The 20985-nt window shown below is 42.5% G+C and overlaps 1 protein-coding gene across 4 annotated transcripts in view; it reads right to left on the bottom strand.

Moving 5' to 3' along the window:
- Positions 1–12994: 12994 nt before the first annotated feature.
- DZIP1L (DAZ interacting zinc finger protein 1 like) overlaps positions 12995–20985 on the bottom strand; it is a 28962-nt gene continuing 20971 nt past the window's right edge. For 3 of the 4 annotated variants that reach the window (XM_081864481.1, XM_081864483.1, XM_081864482.1), the window contains exons 11-16: positions 20273–20406; positions 18904–19096; positions 18434–18656; positions 17410–17612; positions 16172–16311; positions 12995–14795 (exon numbers count right to left, since the gene is read on the bottom strand). In XM_081864481.1, coding sequence (XP_081720607.1) covers positions 14619–14795; positions 16172–16311; positions 17410–17612; positions 18434–18656; positions 18904–19096; positions 20273–20406 — 1070 coding nt within the window. In that variant the 3' untranslated portion in view covers positions 12995–14618. The remainder of the gene's footprint in view (positions 14796–16171; positions 16312–17409; positions 17613–18433; positions 18657–18903; positions 19097–20272; positions 20407–20985) is intronic. The other variant, XR_014157210.1, reaches the window with a different exon arrangement.

Consider the following 20985-nt stretch of genomic DNA (forward strand, 5'->3'; position numbering starts at 1 on the left):
CACCCCCCCATTACCTGCACCCCTGGCGGAGGCCCACATCACCACCCCCTAGCTATGGCCCTGTTCCTAACACTGTCTTTCTCACCTGCCCCACTTTTGGTGTATTTAACTCACAGTGGTTGTGTCAAGGCGAAATATTGGCATGGAAAGTCCAGGTTCACATTCAGTACCTCCTCATGCAATCAGAATCAGAAAAGGAGGGGGACACCTGAATGGAAAGGCTTTCCTTACATCCATGTCACCACCAAAGTACGCCCTGAAAGTTCCAGCAGGAAATGTAAGATGTTTTGGTGGACCTACCCCTCTTATCATGGATATGTGGTGATGCAGCTACTTCAGCAGCACGACCGCAGGGCATCTCTTAGCACCAGGTTCTACAAAGAGAACTTAATGCAGCAGTCCTTTCTGCAGGGGACACAAACTTTTGAAGTATTTATTAAGTACGGGGCACTATAGACTGGCACTGACTTTGAGCAAAGAATTGTATCTGGAGTTACAAATTGGACTATAAGATAAGAGCTTTCCTGTAATCTCAGTGCAATTAAAAGCCTCTATCTCCCTTCCTGTAGTGACAAGGTTATTGCTCTTCTATAGCTGAGCAGAGATGAATGAGACACTGGGTTAATAGCCCTAAGATTTATGACATGGTTCTGGCCCAAATATTATGGGAGCAGAGCTCTCTTGGTGAGATATTCCAGCTGAACAAACTTGATAGCATTTCTCTTTTCCTTTATTTTTCATGGAGTGCATTATTTTGGCGAATTTTGTTCTGTTTCCAAGGGTAGGTGCTGGTGCCATTTGATTATTTAATTTCAGCTATCATTTATATTCTCTGCAAGGTTTTCCTTGGTAGACCCAGCCTTTTCAAAAAGAGAGAGGTGCCAAGAGGGAAAACGAAATGCTCACACAAATATTTTTAAACAGTCAGGCAGATTCACACACTGACTGCAAATCAGCACAGCCTAATTAGCGTTGAATATCAACCAATGCCAGTTCACACCAGCAGAAGCCGGGCTCACAATATTTACAAACTGGGTCTGCCTAAATATACAGTGATGATTTAGCAGCGGCCATTTGGGACACTCTGTTGAACGGATTCATAAGTTGCTGCTAGGAGCGGTTCAAAATATTTTGCAAAAGGGGAAAATGGTGCTCTCCATTTCACATTCAGAAACTGACCAGGGTGGCATTTGAATCTTATTTCAACAGCGGGGATAGGAGAGCCTCTTCCATTACAAACAAGATTAGTGGATGAATGGCAGGCTGCACAGAACACACCGTTCTGTCCTCCCAGCTCCTCAACTCTGCTCCCCCCCCACCATCTGCTGACTGAGGCAGCTGTCTCACTCTAGCTAATTGTTGGGTTGGCCCTAAGAACATAAGAAGAACTTGCTGGGTTAGGCCAATGGCTCATCTGGTTCAGCATCCTGTTCTCACAGTGGCCAGCCAGATTCCTGGGACACCCAGAAGCAGGATTTGGGCACAAGAGCACTCTCCTCTCTTGTGGTTTCCAGCAACTGGTATTCAGAAGCATTACTGCAGGCTTCCTCAGCCTCGGCCCCCATATGTTTTTGGCCTACAACTCCCATGATCCCTAGCTAGCAGGACCAGTGGTCAGGGATGATGGGAACTGTAGTTTCAAAACATCTGGAGGGCTGAGGTTGAGGAACCCTGCATTACTGCCTCCAACTGTAAAAGCATAGCATAGCCACCATGACTAGGCCTTCAGGGGCCTCCTCCTCCAGGAATTTGTTAATTTTTTTTTTTAAAAAAGCTATCTACATTACTATTATTATTTATTGAATTTGTATGCTGCTCTATACCAGCAGGTCTCAGGGCGATTCACAACATAAATTCACAATACAGTGGTACCCCTGGTTACATACTTGATTCGTTCTGGAGGTCCGTTCTTAACCTGAAACTTTTCTTAACCTGAGGTACCACTTTAGCTAATGGGTCCTCCTGCTGCCGCCACACGATTTCTGTTCTCATCCTGAAGCAAAGTTCTTAGCCTGAAGCACTATTTCTGGGTTAGCGGAGTCTGTAACCTGAAGCGTCTGTACCCTGAAGCGTCTGTAACCGGAGGTACCACTGTATAAAAGCACAAAATGAAAACAGGAACAATCCAATAATCCCCACCTTCCACAACATATTTTAAAAGGGTATTGGATGTCAATCAGCCAAAGGCCTGGTTAAAGTTGTAGTCAGTGCTGGAGTTACAGGAGTTTTTTTCATACTGTGATAAGCTGCCTTGAGCACGTTTTAAACTGTGGAAAGGTGGCATATAAATAAAATGATGTATGTATGTATGTCTTTCGTGAGGGGCTATGTCAAAAGCTTTTTGAAAATCCAAGCAAACAATGTTTACTACATTCCCCATGTCCACAGGGCTCTAGAAGGTGTGTGGGAGGGGACTTACTTTGCAGAAGTTGTGTTGATCCTGTGGCAGTCTTAGTGCATTGCTCAGAGAAACATGACTGCCCCATATTTGAGTTTTCCATCTACCATTTGCATTTAGCATTCCTCCCCCTGCTCCCCTCATCTTCTGGTCAGAAAGAGGAACAATGGACTAGGGGTGTGTGTGTGTGTGTGTTTTACTTTCATCATTTATGATTTTTGGGAGCTCTGCCAGATTACACCAGCTGTGGATCAGACCCAAAGATTTCAAAAGGCAGTTTCCTGCATTCTTGTTTTTGTTTTTGTGTGTTATTGAATGGAGAATATGCTACAAGTCACACCACATATTAACATCTTCAATTTGCATGAAATGCGTTTTCACACCGAGTGCTGGCCTACCCCAGTCCCAGTGGCATGTGCCGGTAATAGGATTTCATTGTCTCGTGGCTGTTTTGGAATCTCATCTTTGCAGAAAGAAGGAAATTCATTTTGGATTAAGCTTTTGTTCCTTTCTATTTCTCTTGTGGGAAAGCTAAATTTGTTTTCTAATGCCATTACAAACAAATCTTTGTGTAAAGGAATTATCAGGGCACCTGTTTCTCCATTTAAACTCGATTAAAAGTAAGTTCACTCCCTTCAGTGTGCACTTTTTTGACATTGTCTTCTATGGATTTACACATTTCTTTTTCCGTTATTCTCTTGAATTCTGTAATCTCTTTGCTTCCCTTCCTTTTCTCTGATGTGTTATAAATGCAGAGTACATGAAGAACATGGAATAATTGTTCAGTGTATTAATTCTAGCTTTTCATACAAGCAGTGGATCATAGGTAGTGTGCATTGAACTCAAATGCCAATTTTGCAACAAGGCAATTCGACTCATAAGAAAATCCAGATTCAGACACCAGAAGATATATAATCCCAGGAGTAATCTTTTTACTGGCTGCTTCCAGACTGTTGTTATTTTCAGGTGAGATTCAATCATATACTGGGAAATTCAGGTTGTGCAAAGTAGATTCCCCCAAATATTGAACTTTTCGAGATAAGGAAAGTGACAGGATAATACACAGGTAAGTGTGGAATGAACACTTGCTTGGTGGCCATTGTCTAACTTCCGTGTAAACAAATCTGAATTAATACTCAGTAAGAGAGAATATCAGCAAACAAGTCAGGATGACTTTTTAATAAACAGGACATTTGAAAGGGATCATAGTTTAGGGCTGCCGGATTGCAACCTGGAGATTCCTAGGATTCCCTGATGCAGTAGGAAATAAGGAACATACATTTCACCCCAGAACTTCCCTTTCCTGTTTCTATTGCCTTCTCCCTCTCTCACCTTTAATTTTTTATTCTTTATTGAAAGATAAAAAGTACATAATTACAAGTGGACAGAGTAAGATAAGGCACGGAAAAGAAGAAAAGAAATAGTACCCATGTAGAAAACAAAACAGAACAACAAGAAATTTTTTTACAGAAATTGGGATCTAGGCATGCCACACCTCAAAAAGGAACAAGAGTAGACAACTGGAATGAGGAAAGTACCAGTGGAAGGAGCCATGGATGCCCTATTTTCCAGTTCATTAGGAAACTTTAAGGTACAACATAGTATTCTGGGTTGCAATGTGGTGATCTTATAGCCACTCTTTCCTCTTGTGCAAAGCCTTCTCTCTTGGTTTGCCAGCCATGGCCATGGCCATCTCTCAAAGTTTGCTAGCACCCCTAAAAGAGGCCCCCTGTGAGTTTGGGGAGCTGTGAGTTTGGAGAGCCGGCTGATGAGAAGCAGCCTTAGGAACCTGCAAGAGTTTCCTGTTTCCTTGGAGGAGGGGTGGCTGGGAAGTGATGCAAACAGCACTGGCTGTCAGCATCTATACTACCTCCCTGCTTTCAGCTGCTCTGCTTCTACATCTGCAAATCAAGAGTATGATAAAAAAGAAGCGTCAGTAGTTAGCACTCTCCTGTCACAAAGAAACTGATGTTGTCTGTCTTCACCTGGAACTTGGAACTCTGGGAAGTGAGGAGCGACAAACAATACACATCTTTAGGCTTGAGTGGACTCTTGTCTTGCAGACAAGCACATGGTGAAGAGATTTCAGGTAGCTTGCCTGAGCCCTTAGCGCTCTTCAGCATTTGATGAGGTAACGGAGGAATTGACTTCAATCGTCAGGAGCTGAAAAGCACTGTGGGGTAAAGGCTTCTCCTTGTGGACCTTTGCAGAGGCAAAGGGTAGGAAGGGAAATAGGGAGTGTAGGGTTAGAGCAGCCATCAGCGACGAAACTGGGTCACAGGGCACTTTACAGAATAGTGCAGTGGCAAGAGATTTAATTGCTTCAGCACTGCTGTGTGTGTGTTTTTTGCCTTGGCCCTCAGAATGTATGCTGCAGGAGGGTGAAAGGCTCAGACAGGCATGTTGCTGCCTTTATGTGAGAAAGGGAAGAAGCAGACAGAAAATACATGAGCAATTGGCGGAGGGAAATCCTTAGGATTTCGGGAAGGTTCCCCTCCCTCTTGGAACCTGCTTCCGAAGGCTTGCTTGAGAATGACACCATCTGGGTACTACACATGGGGTGGTGGTAGGAGGCAGTGGTGTAGCGTGGGTTATCAGCACCCAGGGCAAGGCAAGTAATTTGCGCCCCCTAACCCATGGATTTGCACCCCCTAACCCGTGGATTTCCCTAACCCCCAGATGTTGCGTCCGGTGCGGCCGGCCCCCCCTGCACCCCCCATGCTACGCCACTGGTAGGAGGTAGGAATTCAGTTTGATTTGGAATTTAAAGCAAATTTACTTAATTCACATTTCCCCAAACAATCTGTAAACCAAAACATAGCTATTCTTCAAAATCTGCACTTGCCTGAATTTTGAGATGCTGTTCTCCAACCAAATGATCTGTTCAAAACCCACGTATTAGAAGAAAGTATGCATTAAAATGCTTATACAGTCATACCTTGGGATAAATATGCTTGAGGATAAATATGCTTCAGGTTGCGCTCTGCGGCGACCTGGAAGTAACAGAGCGTGTTACTTCCGGGTTTTGCCACTCGCGCATGTACAGACGGTCAAAATAACGCCATGCGCATGCATGGAAGCAGTGAAACGAGACCCGCACACGCTCAGACGCGCTGTTGTGTCTTACATTTTGTTCAGGATGCGAACGGGGCTCTGGAACGGATCCCGTTCGCATCCCAAGGTACCACTGTATCAGTGAAAACACCATGAAATAGTGCATTTTATCAGGCTTGCAAAAATGTGTAAGTATCAGACACATTTCCAAACCGGAATGTGTGCATTAGGAGAAACTTTGCACTAAAAGGCCTGCAAATTTCCTCTTTAAAAAAAAAAAGATCATAAACTGATGTGAAAATGTTCAGAGTGGGTTAAGACTGGAAAAATGAGGTGACAAGAGAAACTGAAACTGACAGATTCATCAACGGCTAGGAGCTATAATGGCTATGTTCTCCCTCCACTGTCAGAGGCATTGTGTGTCAAATACCAGTTGCTGTGAATCTCTGGTGGACAGTGTGCTTGTCAGGTGTGCATGCAGGAGCCAGGCCCTGTGACCAGTAGGACTTTGCAGGACGGAAGCCTTCCTAAGTTTGTTCTGAAGAGGCAAGGTGCGGCCCCACAGGTGAGGCCGATTGGTAACTCACAACACCTGGTGGCAATAGTTGGGAAGGGATATAAGGTCAGCATTTCCCTTCGGCTCTTTGCCACAGCAACATGCTTCCTGCCTTTGGTTTCTTGCTTCCTGATCTTTGAACCTTGGTGTTATGTACTGAGTTGAATAGGATCCAAACTGCAGCAGTCTGATTGGTCCTAGAACAATAGGATCCAAAACGCAGCAGTCTGATTGGTCCTAGAACAATAGGGTTCAGAATGCAGCAGTCTGATTGGTCCTAGAACAATGCAGCAGTATGATTGGTTGGCAGGAACCACCCAATCATTCTCCAGATAGAAGCGAATCCACAACCTGATTGGCTTACAGTAGAATTCCGGAATTAGCCAATCATGTGCAGCCCATTGTGTAAATAATGTATATAAAGCAGATACTTTGAGGGGACATTCATTCATTCCTCCTCACCACTATGAGCTGAATAAAGAGAATGAAATCACTTTGCGATTCTGAGTATATTTCACTTGGCTTCTTGATGCCCTGCTTCTTGATCCTCAGACCCTTGACTTTGTGACCCCTTGCTTTCTGATCCTCCGACCCTTGGCTTCTTGACTCCTGGCTCTCTGACCCTCAGACTCTTGGCTTCCTGACTCCTGGCTTCTGGACCCCCGTTCCTGCTACCACCCCGCCATCTTGCCCCCAGTCCTGACATCCCCTGCTGGGACTTCGCCCGTGAACTGGACCGTGACAGTGCTGTTATGCTCATGTCCAGCTTGCAGGTTTTCCACAGGCGTTTGGTTGGCCACTGTGAAAACATGATGTTGAACCAGATGGGCCTGATCCAGTAGGCTCCTCTTAGGTTCTTATACGAGTTGGACTGGGTGACATAACAGACTCAAGTGAGTTAAGCGAAAGTTTAGAGGAACATGGCACTTCTCAGTTAAATAGCATAGGAGCCTAGCAAGGAATGCCTGGTGCTGCCTGGGATTTTATTTTTAGGAACCAATAAAGATTGTTAATTATACTGAGACTATAATTTGTGAGTTTGGACCCATTATGTCCAAAATCAGGTGAAGTCATGTTTCAGCCCATCATTTTGATTCAATAGGTTGCCTGGTGTTGAAGACTGCCACTCCCTCTCTTGGGAACCCTCATGCTGAGTTTGGTGATGATCTCTCAAGCCAAATCTATGTCAAAAAATGTGCAAAGTCATGCCAAAGTGACACTTCGGTCTGCCATATTGATTAAAAATGGCGCCTGGCATTGACACATCAACATAGACTCACTTCCCCACCTCAGGAATCTTTGTGCCTAGTTTGGTGACAATATCTCAAGAGGCATCTGAACAAACAGAAAAGCAGCCAGACAAACCACTTTCCTATATATATATAGTAGATACAATTATGCAGCCATATTTTGATGCTGCACTTCAATAAACGTGTCAGTCTGACTATTTGCATTCATGCCTGTATTGTAGCTAACTATGAAACCCAGAAAGATTGACGCTTATTGAGTTGCATTCTTAGTCAAAACATATCTTGTTCATCAGCTGGCAGCAGAGATAGCCAGTGATAATATCTGGCTTTTTGCTCTAATCAACCATAGTGTAGCACGATCTCTTTAACATCTGTTATGTATTGTTTTCTGGCTTGGAAATTAGTGTTCGGAGGTGTCACGCTTATTTGTTTTGAGCTGAAGGGATGGATATTGCAACCCTTAGTGATGCTTAATTAATGCAGTACCACATTCCTTGGGAAATCTATACACCAAAGAGTGGCTTCTGGATGTAAAGGCAGCATCACTAACATTTGGGAGGTACATGCTATTTGTTGTATCAGATTTTCCCATTTGTGCCCTGGAAAATGGGCACATTATGCTTAAATGTGGACTTTATTGTCTTCTGCTGTTTATCTAGGAACACAGTAGAAGCTGAGCTAATGGCTAATTAAACTTTATTCTTGATTAGGCCTGGGAGGTTGCACAGAGTAGAACCTATCTCCTCCAACCTGGCCACATCTTTGAGTCAGTTCTCCAAGAGCTAGCTGTTTCTCTGAAAGGGGCAACATGGCAGATATTTAGCTGATAATGCATACATTACAATGATGATTATGACCTCTACATTTATTTGTGAATCCCAGGTCAGCCTGGGGTAATCTTGTAAGGTACTAAACCTATCTGAAGAGAGATAAGTGATGCATCGAAGCAAAGAACAGAACATAAACAGATTTGTAGAAAAAGAGTGGCTTTGCCAATTCAAGCTTGTGGGCACGTTTAAAATACAGCTAGGTCATTCTTTTTCTCAATTCTGACTGAAGCTGATTTCAGGAAAAAACCATATCAAAATGCAATATCCCATAAGAAATGACAATATAGATACAGGGGGGATATGGCTTGTGCCTGACATTGTATGTGCACTGCTTTCCAAACCAGTGGTGGAAGAGCATTGAATGCAGAGCAAACAGGGGTGTGTACACAGCCTTACTCTGAAACCAGATACAGTGGTACCTCAGGTTAAGAACTTAATTCATTCCAGAGGTTCGTTCTTAACCTGAAACTGTTCTTAACCTGAAGCACCACTTTAGCTAATGGGGCCTCCTGCTGCTGCTGCGCCGCTGGAGCAAGATTTCTGTTCTCATCCTGAAGCAAAGTTTTTAACCCGAGGTACTATTTCTGGGTTAGCGGAGTCTGTAACCTGAAGCATCTGTAACCTGAAGTGTCTGGTACCCGAGGTACCACTGTACATCCAAGAAATGAAGTAACTCAAGTAAAGGCAGGATGCAGACTTTGGGCTTTTAAATTTCAGTGGCGCCCTTTGCGATGCCAAAATTTGGCGCGCACCCCCCCCCAGCTTCTCTCCTTCTGTCGTTTGTCATTGTTGCAGCACCCGCTGTGGTCCCCTGGCAGCTCAGTGCAGGTGGACCGGTCGTGTTCTCCTACATCCACTTCTGGATTGACGTGAATGCTTCCTAGCACTGGCAGCTACAGAGCTGTTTTGGAATATTAGGGCTTATCCACACTTCCTCTTGTACCACACTGCTTTCCCCTGGAGTGAACCACTCTTTAGCTCTCATTCAGAGCACATAGCAGCTCAGGTTTTCTCTTTAGTTTGCTCCTATTTAGCACTAAAGAGCAGGTTTTCCCTGGGAAAGGTGTGGGGCAAGGGGAAATCAACTCAGATGTGTGTTATCTAGGCACGGGACAAGCAGAAGTGTGAATGAGCCCTTAAAGAATGTTCAACCTGTTCAGAACTGGAAGTTTAAAAATCCTGCTGACACACCAGTCCTTGGTATTGATGAGGCTCTGTTCTGTTGCTGGGAAAAAGATCAGCAGCACTGTTAACTTTTAGCCCATTGTTAGACCGATTCGGACTGTGTATGACAATGGCATGCTTGAGTACTGTTGCTGTGAGTATTGCTCCCCCTCCTTTTTGTAAAAAAAGAGGTGCCAGCACTCATACTTGATTAAGTGCCATGGATGCCAGCACAAAATGGCTGCCATGGACAGCAAACAATAACAACAATAACAATAACAACAATAATAATAACAACAATAACAATAACAACAACAACAACAACAACAACAATAATAATAATAATAATTTGAGGTGACAGTATTCTGCACCACTGAGTACCACTACAAAAAGCACTGTTTGTAAGTAAATGTAAATGGGTGTGTATATATGGAAAGGGAAGTTTGGGAGATAGTGAAGGGGAAATGGACCCATGAGGCAATACACATAAATAAGGTATCTATGTGCTGTATTTGGGTACAGATTTTTACATTAGGAACATAGGATGCTGCCGTATACTGAGCCAGACCATTTGTCCATCTGGTTCATTCTTGTTCACACTGATGGGCAGCAGATGTCAGGGACTGAACCTGAGATCTTCTTCATAGAAAGCATATACTATACCACTGAACAATGTGGTCCTTCCTTCCAGATTATTTTCTATTGCTTACTGTGTAGCACCTCCTCCATTGCCTCATCCACAGCTTCTCTTCAAGCCATATGTATCTTATTAACATGCTCCTCTTATTAACTGTGGGTCTTTCTGTTCACTGAAATAGCTATAAGCTCACACACATCCCTGGTGCGAAAGTTCTGCTAGAATGATATTGGAAATGGCCAAATACTTGTTACAGTTTCCTCCTGCATATATAAACTACACAGCCACATGGGCACATTGGACATGTTATATTACATTTTCTGTTGCACATCAAAATAGTTAAAAAGCACCACCATGTGGCTAAAGTTGAAAATGATGCCTTGTTCTTAAACCTGATAATATGTGGCAGTGTCATGAAGCCACCTTAGAAATACATATAGTGTAATACTATATAAAACTGTATAAAAGCCAGTCAGTTTGCATAGATGGATGGTATAAAATAGATCCAATGTTCTATATGGTGGGGTTTTTAGTATTCCTGTAAAGCTTTGTCACAGTTTTGATCTAAAGATGCTACAAATCAGGGATGTGGAACTTCAGGTTTGAGGACTTGTGATAATGCCTCTTCCATGTCTTGGAGGGAGGATTGTAATGGCTGTGTGGGGTGGGTGTCGAAAACTAACCTACTGTATAATGGTTTGTTTTTTTCCCATTTGTTTCATTTGTTCACTTTTATTTATTTTATTTGTATTTACTTCATAAAATTTATAGAACGCTTGTTTGTAAAAATACACACACACAATCTGGCTCCACCCACCTCTGACCTGTGGCCCCTGTAAAGTTCTACAGAAGGGGATGTGGCCCTCAGGTTGTTGTTGTTTTAAAAAAGCTTCCAATGCCCAGCCATAAATGTGATTTTCAGCTTTTAAAAAATGATCTGGTGCACAATCCTGACTGCCTCATAAAGGGATCTACTGGACTGCAGAGTCTGAAGTGGACTACTGATCTGATCCAGATCATGATGTCTAGATCAAGTCAGGCGAGTGCACTTTTGACTCTGAACATGGCGACTCTTCCTCCATTCCAGAGCAGACCAGTTAAAATGAAGAGACTTTGATTTCTTTGGGAGTACTTTGAGTATGACTTAGTTGGATATCTCTCACAGTTGCACTTTCTTCTAGATAATATTAATTAATATACTATTTGTAATAGTGCTCCATATTCAGATATGATTCCGTATAGGATGGTAATTAAACATGACCTTGGGCTTGATCAGATTCACATTTAATTCATCTTAGTCTTTTCCATGCCACGTCCATAATTAACTGTGTTTTTGGCAGTACTCTTTCTGCAGTTGTGGCTGTGCTCAGTGTACACCAGAAGGAAGGAAGAGTTTAAAATCTATGTGCATGCTTCCCCTGCCCATAGATTTAGCATCATACTAAAGAGGGCAAACCTTGCAGTAACCAAACCTTCAGAAGGAGTGTACAATTGCAGAGGTTTATCTATTGTAGGTGATCAGTTATGAGACACACACCTTCCCCACGCCTTCTGCATATTTTCCAGTTCTTTGTTTAACCATTTGATGAAAAATTCAAAATAGAGGTGAGCCTTTGTTTTACAAGAAATGAAAACATTAACTGAGTGGGGTCCATTCAGTTCAATATCCATTCATTCTGAAATGAATGGGTATACTTTTCATTGCTCACATACACATTCATTCAGGGACTGACCTTCCTCTTTGCGTGGATTTGCAAAGATTTGGAATGTTTTTAAAGAGCATTGTACATACATTCTGTAATACAGGAGAAAATAAATAAATATATTCATCCGGAGACTATTTCATCATGAAAACTGTCGAGATCATACCTTACTTTAGGATGCGTTCAGAATAAGAACATACCATACATGCAGTTGACTTCTGTTGTTTTTTTTTAACTTTGCCATTTCCCTCTACTAAAAATTATTTCAAATTCAAATATTAAGCACACAAACATGCAACCAGAGTTTACATAACAAACACACAAACGTTGCATGAGAAACTTTTATTGCTGGTGTAATGGGACAAGGGGGCTGCTCGTGCGTAAGCGTTTAAGCCCTCAAAGCTTTGCCATCAGTTCCTAAACTCTCCCAGTCCGCGGAGCCATGGGTGCATGGCTACCTCAATCGCTGGCCGAATCCATCAGTGGGCGCTTCCGGAATTTACACCAACATAAGAGTTCCTTGACGGAAACTCACCTTCTGGATTCTCTGCGTGACAGTTTCCTGCGCGGAGTAGGCGTCCCCAGAGGAGGTCCTGAGCCCTCCCCGCTGTTCTCACTGGAAGCATCTTGGAGCCATTCCTCTGACTGAGTTTCTGCAGGAACTCTCCCTCTCCCCCTACTGGTTCCTTCCTCAGCATCCGAAGGTCTCCTAGCCTCCTTGAGCCCTTCCACCACCTGACTCTCCGATGGCAGTTCCCTGACATCTGGAGATGCCCCTCCTTTTCTAAAATTAGAAAACCCAACCAATAACATCCGAACTTATAAACATTCATATCTGTACTTCGAAGCTAAACATTTGTTGTTTAGGAGTCACTCACAAATCATGATTATTGTGCTGTTATACTTGTGCAAATATTATAGTTATACATACAGGTGATTCATTCCAGGGATAGAGCCTAAAGCCCAAAACATGTAGAGTCAAATCACTTTGAGTTCTATGGCAGGTGGGACTGCCAAAGTATTTTTCCCACGGATGCCCACCATGGAAAAGCTGAATGTGCACAAGTTAAATGTATGGTATGTAAGTTGCAAGCTAGAGGTAAAGGACCCCTGACCATTAGGGCCAGTCGTGGCCGACTCTGGGGTTGCGGTGCTCATCTCGCTTTACAGGCCGAGGGAGCCGGCGTACAGCTTCCGGGTCATGTGGCCAGCATGACTAAGCCGCTTCTGGCGAACCAGAGCAGCACATGGAAACGCCGTTTACCTTCCCACCTATTTATCTACTTGCACATTGACGTGCTTTCGAACTGCTAGGTTGGAAGGAGCAGGGACCGAGCAATGGGAGCTCACCCCGTCGTGGGGATTCGAACCGCCGACCTTCTGATCAGCAAGTCCTAGGCTCTGGTTTAACCCACAGCACCACCCTCTACCTCTATCTTAATGGTAAATTATTTTTACGTTTTAAAAATGTGTGGGGTCAGATGGATCCCACATACCATTTCTGTAGGTTTTGTACTTTACATTGAGGATTATTGCTGACCGCGATCATTTTTATGCAACTGTATTGTCTTACTGGAAAAAGGAAGATCTCAATAAATACTATCTTCAAGCTTGCAAATGTTATCATGATGCTTAATAACTTTTGCTAGGTATTTTATGCATCTGCCTTCTTGAGATACACACAGGGTGGTTACTTGCAGAGACAGCACATATGGTCACATATATCCTGAGAAATCTGGGAATGAGCAAATGGGACTTCTATAAAGCAAATGCTTCAAAATTATTATTTTTTAATGAAAGGGTTTTTTAATATAAAAAGAAAGGGCAGAAGGGGATATGGACCCCTTATGATCACCCCCAGTTTTGCTCTTGTGTAATTTCTTTTTGGGCAGGTTTATAGGATGCCTCATTTTTACCTACACCATTTGTTCTCCTGAATACATTTTTTTTATCTACTCTAGTAACAAGTGCCATTTGCAGCATCTCAAAAAACAAAGCAAAAGACGTATGTTTCTTGAGTTGTGGTGCCATCAAGTGGTCAGCTCTATCCAGCAACTTTTTATTTAACTGTGTTTCTAGAACTCAAATATGTTATAATTATGAGCCACACCAGATGAGGTACCTCACATTTCTTTAAATTCATATTAAAAACAGCAATTGGGAAAGGGGGCAAATGAGATGGGAGGTGGGTTTACTCTTTCTCCAACACTGTCATTCCAATCTAAATTGCCATCCATAACTGGGTTCCCCCCCCCCCCCCCGTTTGGGGGGAAAACATGTCTTTCCATTGGATCATTTTATCTCTGACAACTAGTCTAATCGGAACAAGTTTCTATAGAAAAAATACCCCAAATAGAAAAATAGTCTTTAAAATTATGAAAGCGTTTTTAGTGTGAAAAGCATTCAATATAGATTTAAAAAAAACTTATTTACACTCATATATATTGTGCAAAAACACACGGGGTAAAGAGCAAGGAGAAATGTTGCTCTGCATTCAGTAGCCCTGAATGCCTTAAGTCTAGCTATACTTGAAGCAATAATGATGCTCCTGTGCTGGGGTTATTGCACTTTAGAGACCACAGCTGGGGGCTCATATGACTCCATAGAAAAAAAGAGCAGGGAGCTTCCTCTTGTTAGTTCAGCATCAAGTGGAGATGTACTCCCTTCATCAAAAGGTGAACCTCACTCCCTTCAAACTCCTCCCTTTGAAGCATCAATGAAATGCCGGGGCTACAAAGTTAGGGCTGATATTTCTTCTCAGTCCTACAAGTTATTGTTTCAAAGCTTTTGTTACCTGAGACTTCCAGTGAAAGAGTACTTTATCTCATTATCTTTTTTTTTACTAAGGAGGAAAACATTCAAGCAAAACAACTTCACACTTGAGTCAAAAAATATGATCCTGAGTATGGTAGTTGTTCACATTCTCTCTCTCTGAAAGTTCAGCATCCTTTTCGTTGACTTGCCCCAGGAACTGTTCCATCTCAAATGGCGCCTGTTGTCTCACACAGCTCGGCTCAATGCAAAGATTACCAGGCGCCAGCCCTTGTGCTGCCAGAACCCCAGAGGCTGGTGCCCCGAGAATCAGCTGAGTCCCCGCTGCTCCTTGCGGCTGGTGGCTTCTTCAGCTTGCTGTTGGTCTCCAGGTGTGGAGTGACTTCCTCTAAGGAAGAAATCTCCAAGTCACTGTCCTCCTCCTCAACGAACTGCAGCAAGGGAGAAGAGAAAACAAATAGGAGAGCAAGCAGCAGATGTCAAAGACTGGCCACACTCTCTTATCTCTGCAATGGCTCACATCCTCCTCCTTAAAAATCACCCTAAATCAGTGAAGAAGATACTTCTCGGGGAAGGCACACCCCACCAGGGTTGTATAACAATAACAATAACAATAACAATAATAAATGTTATTTATACTCCGCCCTCCCCGGCCAAAGCTAACACCAATAAAATCACAGTAAAAAAACATAATGGGGAAAAAACCCCAATTTAAAATACTGGTTAAAATGCAATTTAAAGTGCAGTCTCATTTTAAAATCAAGACCATAAGGGGAGGAAAACATAAGGGTCAGACTGAGTCCAAACCAAAGGCCAGGCAGAACAGCTCTGCCTTGCAGGCCCTGCAGATAGATGTCAAGTCCAGCAGGGCCCTAGTCTCTTGTGACAGAGCGTTCCACCAAGTTGGGGTCAGTACTGAAAAGGCCCTTGCCCTAGTTGAGACCAATCTAACCACCATGCGACCTCCAAAGTGTTGCCATTTGTGGACCTTAAGGTCCTCTGCGGGGCATACCAGGAGAGGCGGTCCTGTAGGTACGAGGGTCCTAGGCCATGTAGTGGCTACAGTGCTGGGAGACCAGGATTCAAATCTCTGCTTGGCCATGACACTCCCTGGGTGGCCTAGGGCCAATCACAGTCTCTCAGCCTAACCTATTTCATGTACATCACCTTGAGCTCATTGAAGGAAAGGTAGGATATAAATACAATGAATAAGTAAATAATTCTTAATTCAGAGCTGTAGATTCAAGTTTCCCATTCTGTGCCCAGTACCAGTTTTGCCACCTACTACCCATGAGTCAGTAGACAACTGGTGGGTTTTCAAGTGGTTGGGTGCTTTGCACTATCACATTTAATGGGTGCTGCTCAAGAGAACCTCTTTCCATGTGTCTTGTGCAGGAGAACCACCTAATGGATCGCACCCTGTTAGTTGAATCCCTGACAGCTGCAATCCTAAACACGCTCATGAGCAAGCCTCATAGAACACCGAGGCATTTATGTTTGAATAAATATGCATAGTATAATGTTACTGGGGAAGAACTGATGAATGAAAAGCAAAGGCTGTGTTGGCCCAAAAGAGGGGGGGGGGGGGTTTGAAATCCAAAATCAACAGTAGGCCAATATTTTTATTAGGCCATCAAGCATAAAATGATGTAAGAGTGAGCAAGCTTTCAAGCTCTCCAGAATTCTTCATCATGCTGGATGAATAGTCCGGAGCAAAAACTGGAATGTTTCTTATGGGTTAGAATTTGGCAGAGAAAGGGAGATACCACCTGCCTGGTTTCCTAAACTAATGTGTATTGTATAGTACCTGGATTTTTTTAGTAGTTGGGCCAGGTTTAGGAGCTTCTTTGGTAGGGATGGGAAAGAGTTTAACTCCACCAGCAGGCTTTTTCCCAGATGCACTCAGTGTCCTCTCCAGATTTTTAGCAATTGACTGCACCACTGTTTCTACAAGAAGCAAAGAATTGTTGTTATTCATTAAATTTGCTAGTCATTTATTACTCAAGTTGTGCATTACTCAGAGGTCTCCAAATGACTTGCAACACATCTAAAACATAAAGGGTGATATTATACTAACAAGTCCCACCAGTGCAAGAATTTTCACTTGTGTAATGGGAGTATCCCCCTCTCCTCCCTTGCATAGGTCCTGCACCCTCCCCAAATCTATTCCAGGGGAAACCCTGATAACAGATTTAGTGGGTGCAAAGAAAGAGAAGGAGAGGATGTTCTGATGAGCAAGCAAAACTCCCTGGGATGGTGGAATAGTTACCTTATTGCTATGTTGTATTCCACCCAAATACATTACACCATTAACAAATTGAAACAAAACACCTACAATTCATATAAATATTAAGAGTTAGGATCCGAGTCTAGACATCAGATTTAAACAGCAAAGTTGTTCATAATAATAAATGGCTTCTTAGAAGGTTATGACTGACCTAAGAAACTGTATAATTCTAATAAAAGCTGTCAGAATGACAAAACTAAGAAATGAACTGATGTGTGTCTGACTGAAGAGCTGGTCCAGGAAAACCTATGGCAATAAGTATCTAGCACACGAACCCTTGCCACTGCGTAACAAGAGCACAGTGATAGCACAGCAGTTTTGCATCCTCTCAGGTCACAGATTGTTGGCATACAAATACTGCCCTTGAATGGGCTGCAGCACATGGAAAACGTTTTTTAAATGCTATGCCAGCCATGTGGAACAACTACATAGGTAAGAGCTTTCTAGCCTACCCTGTTGCATTATAACTAGAGAAGCCTGAAGAATTTGAGCCTCACAAATTCTTGTATGAAATGTCCTGATCTGCACTTATCAGATCAAACTGCATATCAAAACGACATAGCCAACATATTTTGCACTTCTTTCAACACTGCAACAAAATCCTGGTAGTTGAAAAGCACCAAATATGGATTTAAATGCACATTTTCAGAGAACATATGCATTTAAATAAGCATTAAAATATACAGTTCAATGCATATTAAAATGTGCATTAAAATATATTAAAACATGCACACACACACACACACACACACACACACCTGAACGAGTCTCTGCTGCTGTTGCAAGGACCCTTCCCATACTGCCTTTCCCCTCAGACAATTCTATGTCAGATGAATCCCAGTCACTCTCTTCATTCTGCGCTGCTCTGGGAGGGTCTGGTTCTGTCTTGCGGGGTGTAAACTTTGGAGATGTAAAATTTGATTCCTCTTCAGACTCTTCTTCAGAGCTGAAAGGCGAAGTGCTGGAGAATGGAAACAGAGCAGAGTGGGAAACAGAAACAAAGGATGGAGAAGAATTTCATTTGGTGCATTTTTAAGCATCCTGACCTCCTTCAGTACACTTCCAGGCTAATATATTTATCAGAATGTAATTCTGGACTTCTCCAAATTTTGGGATGATTTCTTAGCTCAATGCATGCATGCACGCGCGCGCACACACACACACACACACACACACAAAACAAAACAAAAACAAAAACCCCACAAAATGTGTGTAAGGGTATGTATGTATTCTAGGATGAAATAAGGTTAGAAATGCACACATTGAGGAAAAATGTATGGTATATTTTGTGATAAAAATACATACTGATGTACATATTTATACATGAATTTAAAATATGAATTTATTTATTTTTAAAAAACATCTACACTACAGATTAATGCAGAATCGAGACAGGACAGGACAGATCTATGAAGAAACACATGTGAAACTGACATGGGTAAAAATGAAAATCCCCAACTCTGCCTACAGAATTTTGGAGCAACATCCAACTGAGACACTTTTGAGAGATTCCCAGGGTACTTTGCAAATCTTAGCCAATTAAAAAGGTCTGCTGGAAATAGCTGTTTTAGGACAAGGAGCAACACTCTCTCTCACAAAATTAAGATTAAAAGTTAAGCCGCACTTTTCTTCATGAAATTAAAAGCTTGCAAAAATGTTTGTAAAATGCCTAAAACATAATGACAACACTTCAAATTACATCATCCGTTTTCATACACAATAACCAAGACAATTCAGCATAAAAACAGAGAAATGGAAGTTTAACCCAGAACTTTAACCCACCTGGGATGATGGGCAGCAGAGTACTGAAGAGATGGTGTGCTGCTCCTCACTTGCTTTGGAGAAGGCATCCTGGGGGTCTCCACTGAACTAGCCTTGGAGTTCACTTTGCTCCGAGGGGCTGGTTTGGGCATCTCTGAGGCATAAGGCTTGAATTCAACTTGTTGCATTCTGGGCTTAGAAGACACAACCTGGATCGGAGACTGTGGGCTCCTTTGGCTTTTACCTGAAAGAGATGATTGGAAACATCTGGAGGAAAACAAATTGACCAGTATCTGATCCAGGTAAATAATACACACACCCCAAATAAAATAAAAGCAATGTGCTGAAAATCAGTATCCTAAATTAAGAACATCATAGAGAAACTTTAAGCAACATTGCCTTCCAGATATTTTGGACTATGATTTTGGGCTGATAGGAGTTGTAGTCTGGAGGGCTTCAGGTTGACAAAGGTTGGTCACAAAGCCTCTTACCTGAGGTTCCTGAGAGTGGCAGCGAGAGATCGCTTTCATCCTTCTGACCCCTTCTGACTTTCCTTTTCACTTCTTGCTCAATTTTGTCTCTTAAGGTGAGGAGCTGTGGAAATTTTTTGGCCTTCTGCTGTTGTTGGGTTTTTATCACGTCTCTCAAATGTTTATAGGTTTGAGCAGGGATACCTTTTGAACCCTGTAAGAAAAACAATTAGGAATAATGCAGATTGCATCACTGCGTAATTCTGTTCTTGTGTGGTAGACCACAGTCCTTTTCATTCACAACTGACACATAGAACAAATACATTTCGACGGAGGGGTGGAGAGCCCTCCAGGTGTTGTTGGACTCTAAATCCCATCAGCACTGCCAGGCAACCTGGCTAGTAGTTGGGATTAATGGGAGTTAGAGTTCAACAACATCTGCAGGATCACAGATTTTCCATCTTTAGTTTACCAGCTATCGGGTAGGGATGGAGGAGAAATTCCATTAAGTTTGCACTCTATCAAATTCACACCTTACAAAGTCAAGTGAGAAACATCTTTGAAAATTGCACTTTTCTGAATTTGAAATGTAGTTGCTCCAGGCAATGTTTACAAAAATGCATGTATTAGGTTAAAGGGTGCGTTAAAATGACTATATCAGTGAAAATAATGCACTATATTAGGATAAATTGCTTGCAAAAAATGTGTTCATTTGTCAAAACTACATCAACGTGTTTGCTGGGGAAAATGCATTCTAAAAAGCTGAAGTATCTTCATGAGAGGTTTTTCTTTCTTTATTTTTGTTAGCTGCATTTCTAGAGCAATTTGAAAATTCTCATTTTTTCAAGTCTTAGAGAACTGAAACTCATAGATCCTTCCATCCCTATTGCCAGGTAAGCTTGTCAAGATCTGCTAATAGAGAAATAGGCCAACCAGAGGACACTTAGCCTAGGCCTCCCTCAAACCTGGAGTGAGGCCTGACAGGCAAACACATTGTGGTGCTGTCATAAAAATAACTGCAAGTAAACTGTGGGGAAGTATTTTTTGGACCCAAGATGGGAAATTTACTGAATTTCCATTAATAAGTTGGTTATGAAAAGGAACACAGTGTTAACTTCCCCCGATATGGTCCCTTCTGCAAACCATTTTCCTCAGATGAAGATTCCTAGTGTTGAAGAGCACCAGGGTGTCTATTTTCCTGACCAGGTATGAATGTCCACACATGCTGAGGCTGTGTTGGAGGAACTTGTAATGAGACTTGACTCTAAATTCTCAGACATATTAGGCATTGCAATCCTCAGTTGGATATGGAAAAAGAATTCAACATTGGGCAATTGACCACAAGGGGAAAAGCTCTCTGTATCTACTTTCCCTCTCTCATGGAACTTACTCGCTTCACTCCCATGCTCTCCAGTTTCTCTTCAAGGGTCTCTTCCAATATTGGCCGGAACTGTTTCAGCAAGTTTGGATTCCTCCTCAGTGCTTCTAGAACCCTCTTCTTTCTGTCCAGAGTATCTTCCAGTTCTGTAGTGAAACCAATGGCAAGAACCAGAAAAAATCTTAAGCAATGGTGGCAAATCACCAGCCTGTAGGTCAGCTCTGGTCCCCAAACAATCTTTCTTTGGGAAGGGGGACCAGTGGGCAGCATCACAGTGCTTTGCTGAATGGAGAGGAACTTCTCCACACACCTTGACAGAGAGGAAAACTATGTTCAGAGTGATCATCAGAACTGCTTAAAGGATTCTGGCACCTTAGTATGCTGCCATAATTTTCATATCCCAGCATAAGGCTGACACCTAAACATTTGTTTCGGGCAATCAGAAATATGAAATAATTTCGTGAACACAGCCAATAACATTGGGACCAGCATTACTCTTTGCAATACTGCCTAAATTATCAACTTCTAATTACAGTCGTACCTCAGATGTCGAACGGAATCCATTCCGGAGGTCCGTTTGACTTCCAGAACATTCAGAAACCAAGGTGTGACTTCTGATTGGTTGCAGGAAGCTCCTGCAGCCAATCAGAAGCTGCGGAAGCCACGTTGGACATTTGGGTTCCAAAGAATGTTCGCAAATCGGAACACTCACTTCTGGGTTTGCG

This window comes from Podarcis erhardii (genome assembly GCF_964252035.2).
Source record: "Podarcis erhardii genome assembly, chromosome: 5".
Classification (NCBI taxonomy): domain Eukaryota; kingdom Metazoa; phylum Chordata; class Lepidosauria; order Squamata; family Lacertidae; genus Podarcis; species Podarcis erhardii.